Source organism: Kogia breviceps, chromosome 9 (genome assembly GCF_026419965.1).
Source record: "Kogia breviceps isolate mKogBre1 chromosome 9, mKogBre1 haplotype 1, whole genome shotgun sequence".
Lineage (NCBI taxonomy): Eukaryota > Metazoa > Chordata > Mammalia > Artiodactyla > Physeteridae > Kogia > Kogia breviceps.
In genome coordinates, this window is record NC_081318.1 from 75,779,874 (window position 1) to 75,799,918 (window position 20,045).

The following is a 20,045-nucleotide window of genomic DNA, read 5'->3' on the forward strand; positions in this document are numbered from 1 at the left end:
ACACTTAGGTTACCATTTTGCACAGAAAAGAACAAGGGTAGGTATTTTTTTTAAGGCTCTTGAGAGTTTAAAACAAAGATCTATTGGATCCTGTGCAGAAAAAAGATTTAAAGTTTAAAAAATTTTAAAGTTTTTTAAAAGTCACTTTGTTTGGCTGTTTGGCCACGAAGCAATGAAGTTTGGATAACTATTACATTATCTCCCACCCCCTAGTAGTTAACTTCTTTTCCTCTCAGTCTTAATTCATGGGATCGCACTTACTCCTAATCGCCAATCTAAACAGAAACAGATTGGTGTTTTGTGACTATCTACATGGGTGGCATGGGGTGGGAGGGAGGTCCAAGAGGGAGGGGATATACGTACACATACAGCTGATTCACTTCATTGTACAGCAGAAACTAACACAACATTGTAAAACAATTTTACTCCAATTAAAAAAAAAAAAAGAGGAAGAGACACAGGGATGTGTGCGCACAGAGGATAGGCCATGTGAGGACACAGTGAGAAGGCAGTCACCTGAAAGCCAAAGAGAAAGGCAAGAAACCAATCCTGTTGACACCTTGATCTTGGATTTCCAGACTCCAGAACTGTGAGAGAATAAGCTTCTCTTGTTTAAGTCAAAAAAAAAAAAAAAAAAAGAGCCAGAAACAGAGATTTACCAATTATTTCTTCTTTAATCTCCCATGACTTCAAGTGAATACTGCTGAAACCAAAAACCTCTATTTTTATGACCTTTCCTGTTTACAACCATAAGTAAACTGTTTGTGGTTGTGGATAGTTTAATGTAATTCAGACAGAAAGGACCAATTGTTTTCATTTGAAGAGTTACAGGACTCATTTGCAGATTATGAAATTGAAAGAGCAATTTCACAACTTGGCACTAACACAGAATCTTCAAATTAGTGCTCAGGCACCTCTAAAGACGATTTTAAAGCTTGAGAACACACAACAGTAGCCCTCCATGGCCACCCCTCCATAGGCTGGTTGTGCCTACAGGCTGTTTTTCCCATTTACAGCTGTTGAGATGCTTTAAATGGTTGATGTACGACTGACTCCTCTACAGGGTGGTGGCCATGGGTACAGGAAAGCACACCAAAGGCAACATGGGTTGTGGGGGCGGACCTTAAGGACACCGGGTATCCTGTGGCCAGAGAGCAAAAGGGAGGAGAGTGAAGGATAACCTCAAGGCTAAGCCCACATGATCTAAGTCATATTAAATTTCACAGAGAAAGCAAAGCGATGATTCGAGAGGGAAAAAAAAAAATCGGTTTTAGACACCTTAAATTCAATGGGTATTCAAGTGAATGTTTGCTTCCAAGTAGAAAGCAAAAACAAAAACAGTAGGAACAAATGGAACTTCTAAGAAAGGAAAAACAAAGGGTGCACAGAAATGTTCACATTTAAGAATGGAGAAGCACAAGTTGGGGAATAATACACAAGAGTAACCATGACTAAAACCTGCAGGGAAAGGAACTGAGGGCATAAATGCTGCAAAGAAAATGAAAAAACCGGGACACTTCCCTGGTGGTTCAGACTCCGCGCTCCCAGTGCAGGGGGCCCAGGTTCAATCCCTGTTCAGGAAACTAGATCCCGCATGCCACAACTAAAAGATCCCGCACACAGCAATGAAGATCCCGCGTGCCACAACTAAGACGTGGCGCAGCCAATTAATTAACTGATTAATATTTTTAAAAAAGAAAGAAAATGAACAATCAAGGAAATGCCAACACATGTGGTCCCAAGAGGAGCATGATCACACTGTGATCTCTAAATACCATTTCCCAAGAAAGCAGGCTTTTTGAAGAAACGGCCGATTCCACTCCTTGAAACAGAAAATGTACATGACAAACCTGGAATTTCTTAAACCAACAATCAAGGAAGCTATCAACTATTGAGGAAGCATCAAAAGGATAGGTCTCGGGCTTCCCTGGTGGCGCGGTCGTTGAGAATCTGCCTGCCGCTGCAGGGGACACGGGTTCGTGCCCCGGTCCGGGAAGATCCCACATGCCACAGAGAGGCTGGGCCCGTGAGCCATGGCCGCTGAGCCTGCGCGTCCGGAGTCTGTGCTCCGCAAGGGGAGAGACCACAACAGTGAGAGGCCTGCGTACCGCCAAAAAAAAAAAAAAAGGATAGGTCTCTCAGGACAGGATAATTTCAGTATCAATAAGAATGATTCCAGGGGTCTTACCTGGTGGCGCAGTGGTTGAGAGTCCGCCTGCCGATGCAGGGGACACGGGTTCGTGCCCCGGTCCGGGAAGATCCCACATGCCGCGGAGCGGCTGGGCCCTTGAGCCATGGCCGCTGAGCCTGTGCGTCCGGAGCCTGTGCTCCGCAACGGGAGAGGCCACAGCAGTGAGAGGCCCGCGGTGTACCGCAAAAAAAAAAAAAAAAAAAAAATGATTCCAGGGACTTCACTGGTGGCGCCGTGGTTAAGAATCTGCCTGCCAATATATATATTGCCAAATATATATTTTTATTATAAACCACAATATCACACCTGCACCCAAGGGATTCCCCGGGGCTCAAAGAGGGAACCAGCAGGCAAGGTTTTGTGCCACCTTTGAATAACTCTATCTATATTCACATACCAGGTTTCTGCCATACCATCTCGACTCTGAAGAAAAGAGAGAACTTTGAAAATCACCAACCCAGAACAGTGTTTTTCTGCTACTACATTACAACATCAAGATGTCTGCTGCAAAAGGCAACCTTTAAGGGACTTCCCTGGTGACGCAGTGGTTAAGAATCCGCCTGCCAATGCAGGGGACACGGGGTCGAGCCCTGGTCCAAGGAGATCCCACATGCCGCGGAGCAACTAAGCCTGTGCGCCACAACTACTGAGCCTGCGCTCTAGAGCCCGCGAGTCACATCTACTGAGCCCATGTGCCACAACTACTGAAGCCCACGAGCCTAGAGCCTGTGCTGCACAACAAAAGAAGCCACCACAATGAGAAGCCCACGCACTGCAACGAAGAGCAGCCCCACTTGCTACAACTAGAGAAAGCCCGCATGCAGCAGTGAATACCCAACATGGCCAAAAATAAATAAGTAAACAGTAATTTTAAACAGAATGCTTCCAGTAATTCTGAAACCCAAGTATGTTTAAACTCATGAGCTCATAGTTACACAAAAACTCACTGATTCAAAAACAAAAACAACTCACTGGTTACCCTTGTAGGATGCCAAGGCACCCAATATTTATAAGGTAGTAAATAAGCGGAAAGAATCAAGTATTTTTCCTATCTCTCCTACACAAACTGTATTTCAGTAGACTAATTCAATAGCTAGCAAGGCCAAGTTCCTCTTTACAAACGCATTCCGACTAAAACATGAAGAAACTGTAGAATTAGAGTATTACCATCCTGCAGCCACACGATAATGAATCTAAGCAATGATCAATGGCATTTCATAACCCAAATACAGACATTATGTACCTCCTGATATAAGAATACATCACCACCTATTACTCTGTCTTGTGCAAACAAACCAAAAGTGAACTTGAGTCTAATCCAAGTCCCACAAGGGTCAGAGGAACATGGTAAGTCACCATACATAGATGTAGTTCAGCAAAGTAAGTAAGAATGTGGAACATTCTGCAGAATAAACAACTTCAACAAATACACTACACCCCCCCAAAAAAAAGACATACCTATTGATAAAATGTCTTCAAAAAGATCTTATCTGGATCCTGACTCCATTTTTTAAAAAAGATAATCAAGGAAATATGAATGATTTGATTTGATATGTGAGAGTTACTATTCATTTAATACATGAATTTTTTAAAGAGACTGTTATGGGTTGAACTGTGTCTTCCCCAAAATTCAAAGAACGGAGTCTTAATTCCTAGTACCACAGCTCGACTGTATTTGGAGACAGGGTCTTTACAGAGGTAGTCAAGGTCATTAGGGTGGTCCCTAATCCAGTAGAGCTGGTGTCCTTATAAAAAAAAAAGAGAAATTTGGACACAGACACACATGGCAACAACACCATGTGAAGGGTGGATTTACACTGTCGCAAACCAAGGAACTACCCAAAGAGAGAGAGGCCTCAAACAAATCCTTCTCTCACAGCCCTCAGCAGGAACCAAATGTGCTGACATCTTGATATCAGACTTCTAGCCTCCAGAACTATGAGATAAGTTTGCTGTTTAAGCCACCCAGTGGTGTTTTGTTCGGCAGCCCTACCAAACTAATTTGGAGACATTTAACTTCTAGAGATGCATTCAGTATTTACTGAATTAAGTGACATGATGTCTAGGATGTACTTTATGTACAATAGTCTGGGAAAGGATGAAGAGGTTAGAGTTATTTAAAAAAAAAAAGAGACTGGCTATATATTGATAATGGTTGAAACTGAGTGTCATTATATTAGCCTTTCTTTTTGTTTATGTCTGATATTTTTTATAATAAAAAGTTTAAATAAAGGGCATGGAGATCTTTGAGATGACCATCCCAGAAGAACTATGAAGCACAGGACACAAGTCCAGGCATTGAGTGCAAGGGCATGGTAAACACGGGGAGAGAGCAGATTAGGAGCAGAAATACGTGTCTCGTACACCACTCATCTAGGGGTCATAGGGAAACACTGGTATTCCCCAAACACCTTGCACCAGCTCATCTCTCATGATGCAAAGCCTGGCCCATCCCAGAGCAACGATGCATGAAGAACTCTACCGTCCTCGGTTCTCTAAATGGAACAGTTTACCAATAACTTTCCCAAATAATCTGTCCAAGTCCATTCATCACTCATAACCACGTATTTCCTACAGACCTAGGGAGGATCCAGTTTCTACTGGCTTCACTGTCCAGCCTTCAGGGACATGGTGAAAGCAAATAAATGATGATAATTTTAAGAAATAGAAACTTACCTTTCAGGGAAAGTGTTCTGTTTGAGTAACCTGATTAAGAGCAGAAACTCTACCACTTTCCAGCTGCATGACCCTGGGCAAGTTACTTCACCTCTCTGACCTCAGCTGCCTCATCTGTAAAATGGGGACATGGGACTGTGGTGAAGATTAAAACAAGTTAATTCAGCACCTGGCACATTAGTGCTCAGTAAGAGTCAGCTATTTATTGGCCAGTGCTCAGAGTCAGGCCATGGAGAAGAAAGATTACCTATCAGTGTCAACAGTCTCATACTTGTTGTGTAAGTTCCTTCAGAATTACTTGATAGAGATCAACTACTTCTAACAACTTTTCATACTCAAATTCACTGAAGCCATGGTGATTTTCAAACAGTCCCACAAAACCTCTTCTTTCGGATTCCTGGACCCCATTCCAAAGTGTGGAGGGGGGCGGTTCCCACACCACCAATAAACAACTCTCAGGTACTAGATGCACGTCCTACAATCCAACTCATTTCTGACACTATCTACCTGGAGATAGAATCTGATTCCACAGGTTAACAGTTCAGTCCCGTAAGAATGCCCTCCACCCTTCAGAAGCCAATTGCAAGCCCAGGCTGTTACGTGTACTTCAGACCAAACAACTATAGACAGGAGGTTCCAACAACCCCTCCTTGGGTTTGATTAATTTACTAGGGCAGCTCAAAGAGCTCACAAAAAACATTTTACTTACTGGATCACCAGGATATAGTTTAGGAACAGCCGGATGGAAGAGGTGCCTAGGGAAAGGTGTGAGGGAAGGGTGTGCAGCTTCCATGCTCTCTCGAGTGCACCATTCACTCCACACTTCACCACTTTCCCCACATGTTCACCAACTAGGAAGCTCTCGAAACCCAGTCCTTTGGGGTTTTTATGAGGCTTCATTACATACGTATGATTGATTAAGCATTCGCATTGGCAACTAATTCAACCTCCAGCACCCTCTCCCCTCCCCGGAGGTAGGGGTGGGTGACAGCACACTGTGACTCAAAGTTCTAACCCTCTAATCACCTGGTCAGTAGCTCTCACCCTCAAGTGGTTTCCAAAAGTCATATCATTAACGTAACGAAAGACACCTTCATCACTCTCACCACTTACGAAATTCCAAGGGTTTTTAAGGAGCTCTGGGTCAGAAATGGACCAAGAGCAAATATATATTTTTATTATAAACCACAATATCACACCTGCACCCAAGGGATTCCCCAGGGGTCAAAGAGGGAACCAGCAGGCAAGGTTTTGTGCCACCTTTGAATAACTCTATCTATATTCACATACCAGGTTTCTGCCATACCATCTCGACTCTGAAGAAAAGAGAGAACTTTGAAAATCACCAACCCAGAACAGTGTTTTTCTGCTACTACATTACAACACCAAGATGTCTGCTGCAAAAGGCAACCTTTAAGGGACTTCCCTGGTGACACAGTGGTTAAGAATCCGCCTGCCAATGCAGGGGACACGGGGTCGAGCCCTGGTCCAGAAAGATCCCACATGCCACACAGCAACTAAGCCTGTGCGCCCCAACTACTGAGCCTGCGCTCTAGAGCCCGTGCTCTGCAACAAGAGAAGCCACCGAAATGAGAAGCCCATGCACAACAACGAAGAGTAGTCCCTGCTCGCCGCAACTAGAGAAAGCCCGCGCTCAGCAGCAAAGACCCAATGCAGTAAAAAATAAATAAATAAAATTAAGTTAAAAAAAAAAAAAAAGTACCAGCCTCATCTCACAAGGTGTCCTATTACAGTGTATTTTTCATTACAGTCTGAAACACATGCATCTCTCTAAAGCTTTAGCCCTTCTGCTAGAGAGTGGATGTAACTCACTTGAGAGTAATTTACAGGGAAGTTCAGCCTCATCCCACTACATCTTACCACTCATGCCACACTCCCCACCCCCAAACTTCAGAGAAAAAACTTCTTTTCACCACGAAAGAGGCCAAGGCTCTCTAACATTCCTTATGCCCTAGAAGTCAATTTTCTCCAAACTGGTTACTAGGGGGTGGGTTCAAACTAACAAGCCAAAGTGTTTCAATAAAGAAAGCATTCTGTTAGGGCAATCCTACGGCCCAACAGAAAAAGCCTTTTAAGATTTCCTACAAGATCTAAAAAAAAAAAAAAGATTTCCTACAAGATCTACTTACTTCCAAAAATTGCCTCAAGCTTACACAGAACAACCAAAAAGAACTTTGAAAGAGAAATCATTAAGATACCTCTGCTGAGGAAAAAAAGCAAAGAATATTTTACATTGCAATGTTCGACTTGTAGTTTTCATTTCATCATGGGCTTTCATTTTCAGCATACTGGTTACTTGCTTTCCATGTCAAGAACCAGAGACCAACCCCCTGGTATGTCAGAAGCCTGGATGCAATTTGAGGATGCTTTACTTATGAAGAGCCCCCCTTTAGTCCCCTATGTTTAGGCCAGGAGACAGCCTCCACTTCCTTTACTCAATCACACCAGACAACACATGTGGCAGAAAAATGGATCTTACAGTGTTGGAAACCTCTTCAGAGTTTCTTCCCAAGATATTCATCTTCTCACCTCAATTAAGTCCAGGAAAAAGCTGATATCCAGGCCTTGAGGTAAAGCCAACATACATTCTGCATTTTCCAGCAAGTTGTAATTTTAAATTATGCATTCCCCATAAGTATTTGTCAGATCATATATTCAAAATTTTGCCTCAGAAAAGAGTCACTCCAGGCATGGGCAGTCAGAGCCTTAAGATGCAAACCACTAACTCAATAAATAGCTCAGTCTGTTTTGCCAGACACTAACCTCTGTGGAAGCATCATTCTACTTTCAATATCTGACCCCCAAATGAGAACCTAACTTGCCCTTTACTCTAGACCCTTCATTTACATAATTAATGGGTGTTACATTTCCCTTCGGGGAGGGTATTCCCTTTTAACTTTTTATGAGTACTAATAACTTTGATTGGAGAATAGTATTAAGATGATGAGATTGGAAAAAATTCTCTTTGAGAAGTCCTTTCCTAAGGCCTTGGCAATTTATTTTTTAAATGAAGAAAGACACCCCTTAAATTCAGTAAATGGGGCCAACTTAAGACACTGAGTCAGGCAGAAGAAAGGCTTCTTCTCAAAGGTGTTTAAAGTCAAGTGTTCTGGGGCTCTATCCCTTCCTCACCTCTTTGTTGTTTGCCCAAGTTGTTCCCTCAAACCCTTATCACACACATTTACATCCCTTAGGGCGTCTGAGGATGCAGATCTGTCCAACATCAGGACTATTTGTAGAGAAGCCCCTTCCAGTTCTGGTCACACCACAGACCTATTCTTCAAGTACCTCAGGCAAGAGGGTTGGAGGGGGAGTAGAAACAGTTTCTTCTATTTCCCTTCTACATTCCACCTATTTGGGGGAAAAAACAAACCTACCTAATTCTCCAGCAGCAGGTCCTTCCAAAAGTTAGTTTCCCCATATCTTTATCTGCCAAAACACTTAAGCAGTGAAACATTTAGCCAGTCCAGAACACTTGAGTGCACTTTACCATCAACCAAAACTAATGGGCTAGAAATCATTTAAGCCCCATATGACACACAAAGCATGCATGACATGGTATTCCAAGAACTTGAGAGGAATCCCCGTGTGTCATTCAGCAGGATCTAGTGGTAAAAAGGTAATGTAAATAAGAAATAGAAACATAAAATAAAGTATCACAGCGGTATAAAGATAAACAACAATCCAGTTAGAGACCTTATATATAAAATGCCTCAAAGCACTGTTATCTCATGGTGTTTCTGCCATGGTCCCAGATTCTGTCATTTCTCTAATGACCTCACAGAAAATGGCTTAGAAGAGGACTGACAGAACAGGGAAGGAATTCTCACTTCTGGGATAGAACTGTGACTGGATATTTAGCTTTCAGTTCCAAATACACCTTCCAACTCTGTGATGCTGGGACTGGGACTCTGCCTTATGATCGCACCTCTGCCAGCCATTCCCTGGTGGTTTCTGTTGACAGAATGCACAAGAGGGGGACTAGGGAGCAGGAGTGGAGATGACACATGTTCCTTCCCGTTTATCAGCTGTTCCTATCAGCATCATCCAAACAGCCATGGGTTTCGGACTCTAGCTGCTCTGGGCATTCCCAGAACCAGCTTCATCACTTCCCTTCTTCCCCCATCCCAGGAACCAGCCACAGCCAGGGAGCAACCTTTGCTCACTCTCAGCTACTCGGAGCTCTTCCTTCAAGCTTCTAGGATCTGATAACCTCACCCTGTTCCCTTGACTCCTTTCCTCCCCACTCAGCCTTAGGGTGGGAGCTGCTAGAGTCGTCACTATCTATGGATTCTGTCTTTGCTCATTCAGCCCTCTAGCACCTGTGTAATTCTCCACATTTAATTCCCCCTGGTATAATACCTGTTTTTTGTGTGTGTGCTATAGGCTGCATCTGAGTTAAGCACAAGAACTTTAAGTTGGGAGGAAATGAATTTGTTGTTCATATCATACCTAAAATGTAGGGTACACTTATATGTACCAAGCATTTTTTAAGGGCTTGAGCATGCATAATCCTATTAACGCCCATAGCAACCCAATCAAGTGGCTATTATCATTCCCATGTTAGAAAGGAGGAAAATGAGGCTTCAAGAATTTTAAAAACTGGTTCAGAGATCACATATCTAAGTAAGCAATGGAGCTGGGATGTAATTCCAAGTCTGACGCCAAAAGCTTCCTGCAAAAAACTCTAAGGCTTTTCTAGATACTCCATGCTGCTCCTAAGGACTGTTTACATGGTTCACAAATAACTTAGTGCACATGTATGCTTGCTTTTTTGTTATTCTCATAGGTCTTATTCTGTAACAGTTCCCTTCCCTTTTAATATGCCATCACTTGATTACTAAACAATGTCATTTGTCCTGTAGAATGTCCCATATTCTGGAATTGGCTAGGTGTTTCTTCATGGCATCATTTCATTTGTGCCTCTACCTTCTATACTTCTTATAAACTCAAAGTCAGATTGAAACTGAATCCAGTCAAACCTCTATTTTTTTGACAAGAATATTTCATCTATGTTGCTATGTATTTCCTATTGCGTCAAATCAGGAGGCACGTAATGTCTGGTCATTACATTTTCAGTGATTCTAAGATTAATTAGTGGATTCAAAGTCTAATTTTTCCATTATAAAGGAAGTCCAGATATATAATTGCAAAATTATCACCTTCTATAAGGCTCTGGCACGACAGGCTCAGTGTGTACAAGTAAAATGTTACACAAAGTGACTCTTCAAAAAGGAAATAACAGATGGTGGTCAATCAAGTCTTCAAGGAAAGGAAATATCCCAATAGTTCATCCTACTCCTAACAAGCCCTCAATAGTTTTTGTTAATCAGTATTTCAAACCATCCTTTAAATTGTAAAGGGGTCAAAGGTCAAGAGTTTCAAAGTCTAGTTCCACGCTTCTTTAAATTCAGTATCTGTTCTTGCTTAATTCTTTGAACCCTGTGGGCCCGTATTTGCCCATTTGAAAATGGAGATAATGTCACCAACTTCACCTTACCTCAAAGGACTATGGGGGAGGGTAAAATGAAAAATTTTTTTTAAAGTTAGATATGGCAAATAAAGATTTATTCTCATAGATTAAATTTTACCCAGAATGAGGAAGAATGCAATGAACTAAAATCTTGAGAAGCCACCAAAACTAGAATCAACAATGCTCAAGAAGCCACTGCAATCTAAATTTGAAGAGATACTATGAAAGAATTAAAAGGAAACTACTACTTGCCTATAGCTGATATGCTAGTACACTAATAATTCACTTACTTAAAATTGGCTGCCACCATTTGACTCTTTCATTGAAAGCTACATTACACTAGATATAGTTCCCAAATAGAAAATCATATTTAACATAGCCCATGTTAAAATGAAGGGATTAATTAACATGTACACGCTACTATAAATAAATAACAAAGACCTACTGTAGAGAACAGGGAATTATATTCAATATCTAGTAATAACCCATAATGGAAAAGAATCTGAAAAAGAATATACGTATATATTGGGTTGGCCAAAAAATTCATTCAGGTTTTTCCGTAAGAGGTTATGGAAAAACCAGAATGAACTTTTTGGCCAACCCAATATATATATGTGTATATATATATATGTATATAAAATTGAATCACTTTGCTGTACGCCTGAAACTAACACACTGTAAATCAACTATACTCCAATTAAAAAAAAAAACAGGACTTCCCTGGTGGTGCAGTGGTTAAGGGTCCACCTGCCGATGAGGGGGACGTGGCTTCGCGTCCCGGTCCGGGAAGATCCCACATGCCGCGGAGCGGCTGGGCCCGTGAGCCACCGCTGCTGAGCCTGCGCGTCCGGAGCCTGTGCTCCGCAACGGGAGAGGCCACGGCAGTGAGAGGCCCGCGTACCGCAAAAAAACAAACAAACAAACAAAAAAAAACAAATAAAAAAGGGGATTAAACCAGTAATCTTGATACCATGACACTTGATTAAAGGACTCATCCTCCAAGATACTGAATTTCCTAAACAAATGTTAAACTAAAACAAGAAAATGCATTGAGTTTAATGTCACTGTTTCTATCTACAAAAGTATACCTTTTATACATTATTTAACTTGAAAAATATTCAACATAGACCAAAGAACCAAGTCCTGCAAAGATTAAATTCAATAACATTGTTCTGAAAATAAATGTGCTGTAAAATATTCTGAGAATAAGTGATTTGTTACAAACTGGGACCTTGGAGAATCAGACCTCAGGCCAGCTTTCCTAAACTCACCACCGAAGAAACCTTTTAACCATTCTTTGCATTTTGATGAAGGTTCTGGTTTAGTGACTCTTCAAATGTCATTTTAGAACACTAATGTGAAACACACAAAGCTAGTTACTCTTGATTTTTAAATTAAAAATACACAAAAGCTGAGTAGTTTTCCCTGCACCACCTTCTCCAAAGTAGCTTTTAAGAATTTTCAGGTCCACCATCTGGAAGAGTCAACAGACATTTCCTTTTATCTTTTCAACTACTGGGGTCTCAAATTCTCACCATGACATCATCAACATGGTTTGGAAATTGCTGACACAGGCTATTCAATTGTACTAAAGGTTTGTGTTTATATACAATTACTACAGTGCCACCATGTGAGCAAAAGAAAGCATAGTAACATTTTTAAATAAAGCATAAATAGCAGTATTTGCTCTTTAAAAAATTGCCAAGGAGGGAACTTCATATTTAAATACAATTAGCAAAACTCATCAGAAAGATCTCAAACAAGGTTCTGTGGGATGTGATTGAATGAGCAAGTTTACCCAGTTACCCCAGAACTTATTTCAACTTTAAGTATCTCAAAGAGCAGATTGTTTTCAGATATAGTATACTCTTACAAAGAAAAGCCCAATGCAAGACACAGAACCTAAAAGAGAAGAACCATGTGTGTTCTAGCACATCCAGGAGTTGGAAGGAGAAAAACTACCAACAGGCTTAGATACTAAAATCTTAGTTTTAAATATAGAAATTCTTACCTCCCACTGTAAATGAGGCGGGATATTTCGTATCTGAAGTTTCCGAATCCTGCAGAAGAATTAAAATGTCTTTTAAAAGAAAAAAAAAAAAAAGTAAAAGCAGAAGATATTAATAGCCAACATGGATGCTTAGAAACTACTTAAAATACTTTATATTAATTACAAACTAATATATAATAGGAAAAGGCAGTCCAAGAAGGAAAAAGGAGACAAAGTTATCAAAATATGCATACTGAGACCATTTGGAAATCTAGCATCATTGGATTGTTATGGCTTATTCTAAAAGCCACTAAAATTGGCAGATACATTGTTTGAAAAACATTTCATCTGATGACTATATTCTAAGTTCAAACCCTTTAGCCTCAAAGTAAGCATCCCAGAACACAAACAAAGCCTTAGTCCAGATGTTCTTAATCTGAGATCACAGCCAAGGGGTCCATGGACAGAATTCAAGGAACTTGGATAGGAGGGGTGGGGTATGGGGGAAATCACATGTTTATTTTCACTATCCCCTAACTGAAATTTAGCACCACCTTCAATTATGGATGTTGGCATCAAACAACAGTAGAATTATATGACTTGTACTTTTGACGTTAAAATAAATCAGATATTTTCATATCACTTACGTTGTTGCAGATCTTTAAATATCATGTATAATCACTACTGTGAAAGTTAGCTGTGTTGCTAGAACTTTTCCTTATTATGTTAAGAAATACATGCTACTATGAGCTTTAACATTATTCTAACTGTATTTCAAAATAATTCCCTTTATAATCCCATGTGTTTTATTTTATGCACTTAAAAATACCTTAAGAGGTCCATACTTTTCAGGCTGCCAAAGGAGTCCTTGGCACAAAAAACATGAAAAATCCCCTACCTTAGTTCGAATGCCTACACATATACCTATACATATGCTATGTATATAAAACACAAAATGTATTTTATATAATAATAAATCTATTGTAATATACATCCCTCTTCTTCTACCCCCTCCTCAATACTATCAGAGGGAGGGCAGAATGAAGGAAGGAAGGAACATGAATTATGTGAGACTGTACTAGGGATACCACATACCAGTCACACTCTTAGAGGGAAAGGAATTTACAGTCAACTAGTTATTTTTTAAAAAAGAGAGAGACTAGCAACTGGGCATGACATCTCAAGTGAAATAATTTTTTAACTTCTAGAACTATAGTTAATTTCCTTTTCTGGGTCAAACGATCCACTTTTAAGTACCACAGCAAAACACCAGCTGGGACTACATTCACAGCCTACTCCTTCGGCTCTCCCATTCACCCCAAAGCTTAAGAACAAATAAATGCCACAGACACCGCCTATCCCTTATGGAACTCTAAAGAACATGTAGATTAACAAACTCAGGTACATCCTGTTTATAATGATAAAACAGACGATGAAGGAAAAATCATTTTACATTATTTTTATAAGACAGTGAAACAAAGCACAATCACCAAGGGCAATATATCAAAGAGATAGTGACAGAATGCCAATTTAAGAAAAAATTTTCAAACACCACATAGTCTTAGAATTTACACATGTTATTCTGGGATTTGTTTCAAAAATAACTCATGTGCTAAAAAAAAAAACTCGTGCTAGTAATTGTTAAAGCTGCAGGATGTGTACTGTATCTCTGCTTTTGTATAAGTTTTATATTTTTCTATAAAAGCCTTAAAAAATATACCCTAATAAAAACATTCCTAAAACATAGATTTCAAATCTGCCATGTATTGCTTTAGGTAGCAGAAAAGTTACTCACACTGTGTAAATACTTACCCTGGGTAACCAAGGAAGTAAGAATTATTAACTATACATTGCAAGTACTAATCTGTCTTAATCAAGCATCTGATACAGTAATAAATTACAGCACAATGTTAAGAAACTAAGTATTCATCTCTACTGGACTCATTTTTCTGGCAATATATATTACCAAAAAATTTTCCCAAAAGCACACACAGAAGTGTACATAGAGAGTTACGGTCACCTAGCAGGTAATTATTCATTATTAAAACAACAAATACCGGGGGCTTCCCTGGTGGCGCAGTGGTTGAGAGTCCGCCTGCCGATGCAGGGGACGCGGGTTCGTGCCCCGGTCCGGGAAGATCCCACATGCCGCGGAGCGGCTGGGCCCGTGAGCCATGGCCGCTGAGCCTGGCGCGTCCGGAGCCTGTGCTCCGCAACGGGAGAGGCCACAACAGTGAGAGGCCCGCGTATCACAAAAAAAAAAAAAAAAAAAAAAAAAAAAAAAAAAAACAAATACCTACTTCACAGGGTTCCCAAGAACTTCTTTAAATAGGATACTATTTTTTGTACATTAGAAGTAATCCATTAGCCATGTTTTCCCCACACATTCTTCAAAATGTACATCCGACACCCATTTACTTATTAGAAGTTACTCCAGAATAATTATTTCCCTTAAATGGCTGTCCCTTTTCCATTATCTGATTCTCTTGTGTTTCATTTTAGACAAATACCAGGATTATTTTCATACAATTAGTGTTTTGACATCTAGCAGTGTTCTTTCCCACTTACCCAGTAACTAATGTTAAACTCTGCAGTTTCATCTCTAGCTCCTCTCCCCATGGTCCACTCTGATCACTACAAGAGCCAAAAGGCCCAGCATTAAAAAAGTCTAAGCAAAGGCATGAATTCTCATCTAGTACATAAACACAAACCTCTGACCTGGAAGGTATTTGAGAAAAACGACCCCACTCAGCTGTACTAATCAAGTTGGCTATACACAGTTAAAACACTATCACCTGGACTTCCCTGATGGCGCAGTGGTTAAGAATCCACCTGCCAATGCAGGGGACACAGGTTTGATCTGTGGTCCAGACGATCTCACATGCCTCAGAGCAACTCAGCCCGAGCAACACAACTCTGAAGCCCAAGCCCCTAGAGCCCTTCTTCCGCAACAAGAGAAACCACTGCAATGAGAAGGCCGCGCACTGCAATGAAGAGTAGCCCCCGCTCTCCACAGCTAGAGAAAGCCTGTGCACAGCAACGAAGACCCAACACAGTCAAAAATTAATTAATGAAAAAAAACAAAAAACCACTATCACCTGTTTTCTTGCCTCTCATCTCCCAAATGAGCTTTTAGAAATAGGTTATATTTGGGTTTGATGCTAAATACTTAAGAGTCAAGAAAACAGATACTGTTTTCTAGTGTGATTACCCACTTATTAGAGTTCAATTTAACTATCTGCAAAGAAAGTTGGTGTTTCACCTCCTCTATCACACCCTGTAACAGCAGGGATTCATTAGGCTGTCTTGTTCACTGCTGCATTCAGAGTCTGGAACAGTGTTTGGCACCTGAGAAGCACTCAATTGATACTTAAATTAACATTTGTTATAACATATAGAAGGGGTAGAAGACACAAGACTCATGGATCCACCATCCAGAAACTAACATGATTTTATTACAGCTCATGGGGGAGTGAGAAGAACAACAGCCACAATGAAGTTTGAAAACAAAAACAGGAAAATACCGATTTAATCTCTTGTGCTATTTTAAAAGAAAACTTCCACACCATCTACTTATAAGTTAATCATATAGAATTTAAGGGTCCCCCCCCCACAGGAAAAAATGAGGTAAGGTTTAAGCTCTCATTTAACCTTTAAAAAATGCTTACTGTGCTTGAAATAGTTGCAATAAAATTCAGTACTCTTTTTTTTAGAGGGGGCTGCGCTGGGTCTTCGTTGCTGTGCACAGGCTTTCTCTAGTTGCGGCGAGCGGGGGCTACTCTTTGTTGCGGTGCGTGGGCTTCTCATTGCAGTGGCTTCTCTTGTTACAGAGCACGGGCTCTAGACGCATGGGCTTCAGTAGAAGCAGCACTCGGGTTCAGTAATGTGGCTTGCGGGCTCAGCAGTTGTGGCTCGTGGGCTTTAGAGCACAGGCTCAGTAGTCGTGGCACACTGGCTTAGTTGCTCCGAGGCATGTAGGATCCTTCCGAACCAGGGATCGAACCCGTGTCCCCAGCAGTGGCAGGCGGATTCTTAACCACTGTGCCATCAGGGAAGTCCCTCATTATTTATTAAAAGCTGGTTTAATTACAGGATAAAAAACCAATAAAGGTCATGTAGACTCCTAAGGGCATCTTCAAAAGTTTTAGTAATAAATGGAACTGATTTAAATTGCTTTTATGGAAGTTTTCAAATTGACACCAAACTAGAAAAATCATATCAACCTCCATATGCCTGTATCAGTTACCAAGTATGATCACCTGATCTTTTTTATCTATACTCACACCTGTACCAACAAGTCCCACTTACATGGCCTGTCACACTACAGTACATCTGTAAATACTGACAAAAGGAACTTTTTTTGTTTAAAATTAACTATATCACCATTATTGCTTCTAAAAGTGATTAACAAAAATTACCTGAGAACAAATACCCACACGCTGTTTATTTCCAATTGCTTAATAACTATCTTTTTACTGTTGGTCTGTTCATATCAAGATCCCAACAATATGCCCACATGTGCAGAGTCAACATCTCTTAGGTCTCTTGGATATAAGAGTTCCCCTTCACTCTGTTTTCTTGCTATTTATTTGGAGGTCCAGGTAATAAATCCTATGCAGTTACTCATTCTGGGTTTTACCCATTGCATCCTCTTTGTGTCCTTTTAAGTAATTGTTTGCTATGTTAAATTTGATATACAATGATGTGTAATATCTTTACATTACAAAGCATAAGACATATATGAACCCACCTCACCAAATCAGAACAAGACAATTGAAATTACCATGCTCTTCCCTCACCCCAATGCCTGCCTCCTAGAAAGTAACCATCACCCCCAATTTTTGTCATTCTCATGCTTTTTATATTAGCATCTTCCTTTTTTTTTTTTTTTTTTGCGGTACGCGGGCCTCTCACCGCTGTGGCCTCTCCCTCTCCCGTTGCGGAGCGCAGGGTCCGGACGCGCAGGCTCAGTGGCCATGGCTCACGGGCCCAGCCGCTCTGCTGCATGCGGGATCTTCCCGGACCGGGGCACGAACGCCTGCAACGGCAGGCGGATTCTTAACCACTGCGCCACCAGGGAAGCCCCGTATTTTTTAATTTAGCTGGAGTTCTTCCAGAAAGAACAACTTTCCTTTATCACATATTTGGATACGCTGAACTACAGTAAGTATAGTAAAGGCAGGATGAGTATTTGATTCTTTCCCCTCTGCACTTGGCTGTGGGCTGCTTGTCACGTCCCCATGCTCACTGCTGACTTCACTCACAGCTGTGGGAGACAGTCCCAAGCACAGTGAAGTTGTCCCGCCTCCTTCCACCCCTAAGCACACCCTTAGGCATCTCTGTTTCACCTCAGGTTTTTCACCAAAGTCTCAGCAGAGTTCAAGAACAGCCCAGAAGAATGTAAATGGATACAGCCACTATGGAGAACAGTATGGAGGTTCCTTTAAAAACTACAAATAGAACTACCATACGACCCAGCAATCCCACTACTGGGCATATACCCTGAGCAAACCATAATTCAAAAAGTCATGTACCACAATGTTCACTGCAGCTCTATTTACAATAGCCAGCACATGGAAGCAACCTAAGTGTCCATCGACAGATGAATGGATAAAGAAGATGTGGCACATATATACAATGGAATATTACTCAGCCATAAAAAGAAATGAAACTGAGTTATTTGTAGTGAGGTGGATGGACCTAGAGACTGTCATACAGAGTGAAGTAAGTCAGAAGAAGAAAAACAAATACCATATGCTAACACATATATATGAAATCTTAAAAAAAAAAAAAAAAGGTTCTGAAGAACCTAGGGACAGGACAGGAATAAAGATGCAGATGTAGAGAATGGACTTGAGGACATGAGGAGGGGGAAGGGTAAGCTGGGATGAAGTGAGAGAGTGGCATGGACATATATACGCTACCAAATGTAAAATAGATAGCTAGTGGGAAGTAGCCACATAGCACAGGGAGATCAGCACGGGGCTTTGTGACCACCTAGAAGGGTGGTATAGGGAGGGTGGGAGGGAGATACAAAAGGGAGGAGAGATGGGGATATGTGTATATGTATAGCTGATTCAGTTTGTTACAAAGCAGAAACTAACACACTATTGTAAAGCAATTATACTCCAATAAAGATGTTTTAAAAATAAATAAATAAATAAAACACGCTTTGTCAAAAGGGAGAATTAAAAAAAAAAAAAAGAACAGCCCAGAAACAGAGGAGAGATGAAATCCTCAAGACAATATGTAATTTACAGAGGAGAACGTTGCAAGCCAGTAGATAAATGCCCCAGTCTTCCACCTGGGAAGCATTCTGCACATTTCTCAAAGGTCCTATTTCCTTATGGCAACCTCAATAAAGTGCCCTTCATTGGCTTGTCCTAAACCTCCATTTCACTCTCCCCATTCCCTCACTCTTGCTTCTTGAAACCATCTCCAAAATAAACCAGCTTCATGCAAATCCTCATTTCGGCGTCTTTTTTTTTTTTTTTTTTTTTTTTTTTTTTTTTGTGATACGCGGGCCTCTCACTGTTGTGGCCTCTCCGGTTGCGGAGCACAGGCTCCGGACGCACAGGCTCAGCGGCCATGGCTCATGGGCCCAGCCGCTCTGCGGCATGTGGGATCTTCCCGGACGGGGGCACGAACCCGTGTCCCCTGCATCGGCAGGCGGACTCTCAACCACTGCGCCACCAGGGAAGCCCCAATGTCTTCTTTCAAGAGTTCGAAGACATCATTATTTCAAACTTTTCAAAATAATGAGTTGGTCCCCTGGCATCGTCCAAAGATGACCAAATGCTAATTTTTTTTCAGTAACATTATGGATTCACAAATATTTTGTGTGTATTGACCCACTGCATTAATTCCTTTTGATGCTCAAATTGCCCCATCTTTGGTTAATCAGCAGAGGCCTCTTCACACTGATCCTGTATCTTTTGAAATGACTCCAGCAATCTGAGAGCTTTTTCGCTTTTATGATAATCCAGGTTCAACTTGTACACTTCCTGCCCCCATCTGCAACCAGTTTCATCTACATGGAGCACTGGTTCCTTTTAGTCAGAAATAATACGAGACACAACCTGGGTGCTCACTGTTATTGGGCTGATTATCACTCCTAGGCCAGAGCTAGACAATACCCATTTTGTTTGAAAGAGAAATAAAACCATGTGTCCATGGTGATTACAGTCATCCTTCCAAATTCACAGGGGATTAGTTCCAGAAGCCCCTCAGATACCAAAATGCACAGATGCTCAAGTGCCTTATATAAAATGGGTAGTATCCCATATACTTTTTTTTTTTTTTTTTCGGTACGCGGGCCTCTCACTGCTGTGGCCTCTTCCGTTGCGGAGCATAGGCTCCGGATGCGCAGGCTCAGCAGCTACGGCTCACGGACCCAGCCGCTCCAAGGCATGTGGGATCTTCCCGGACCGGGGCACGAACCCATGTCCCCTGCATCGGCAGGCAGGCTCTCAACCACTGCGCCACCAGGGAAGCCCTATTTTATTTTTAATTTATTTATTTTATTTTTGGCTGTGTTGGGTCTTTGTTGCTGCGTGTGGGCTTTCTCTAGTTGCGATGAGCGGGGGCTACTCTTCATTGCAGTGCGCCGGCTTCTCATTGCAGTGGCTTCTCTTGTTGCAGAGCACGGGCTCTAGGCATGTGGGCTTCAGTATTGCGGCACGCAGGCTCAGTAG

The 20,045-nt window shown here is 41.3% G+C and overlaps 1 protein-coding gene across 1 annotated transcript in view; it reads right to left on the reverse strand.

Annotated features, from left to right (window-relative positions):
- IGF2BP3 (insulin like growth factor 2 mRNA binding protein 3) overlaps positions 1 to 20,045 on the reverse strand; it is a 140,606-nt gene that overhangs the window by 88,095 nt on the left and 32,466 nt on the right. The window contains exon 3 of the mRNA XM_059074162.2: positions 12,373 to 12,421. Within this exon, the coding sequence (XP_058930145.1) occupies positions 12,373 to 12,421 (49 nt within the window). The remainder of the gene's footprint in view (positions 1 to 12,372; positions 12,422 to 20,045) is intronic.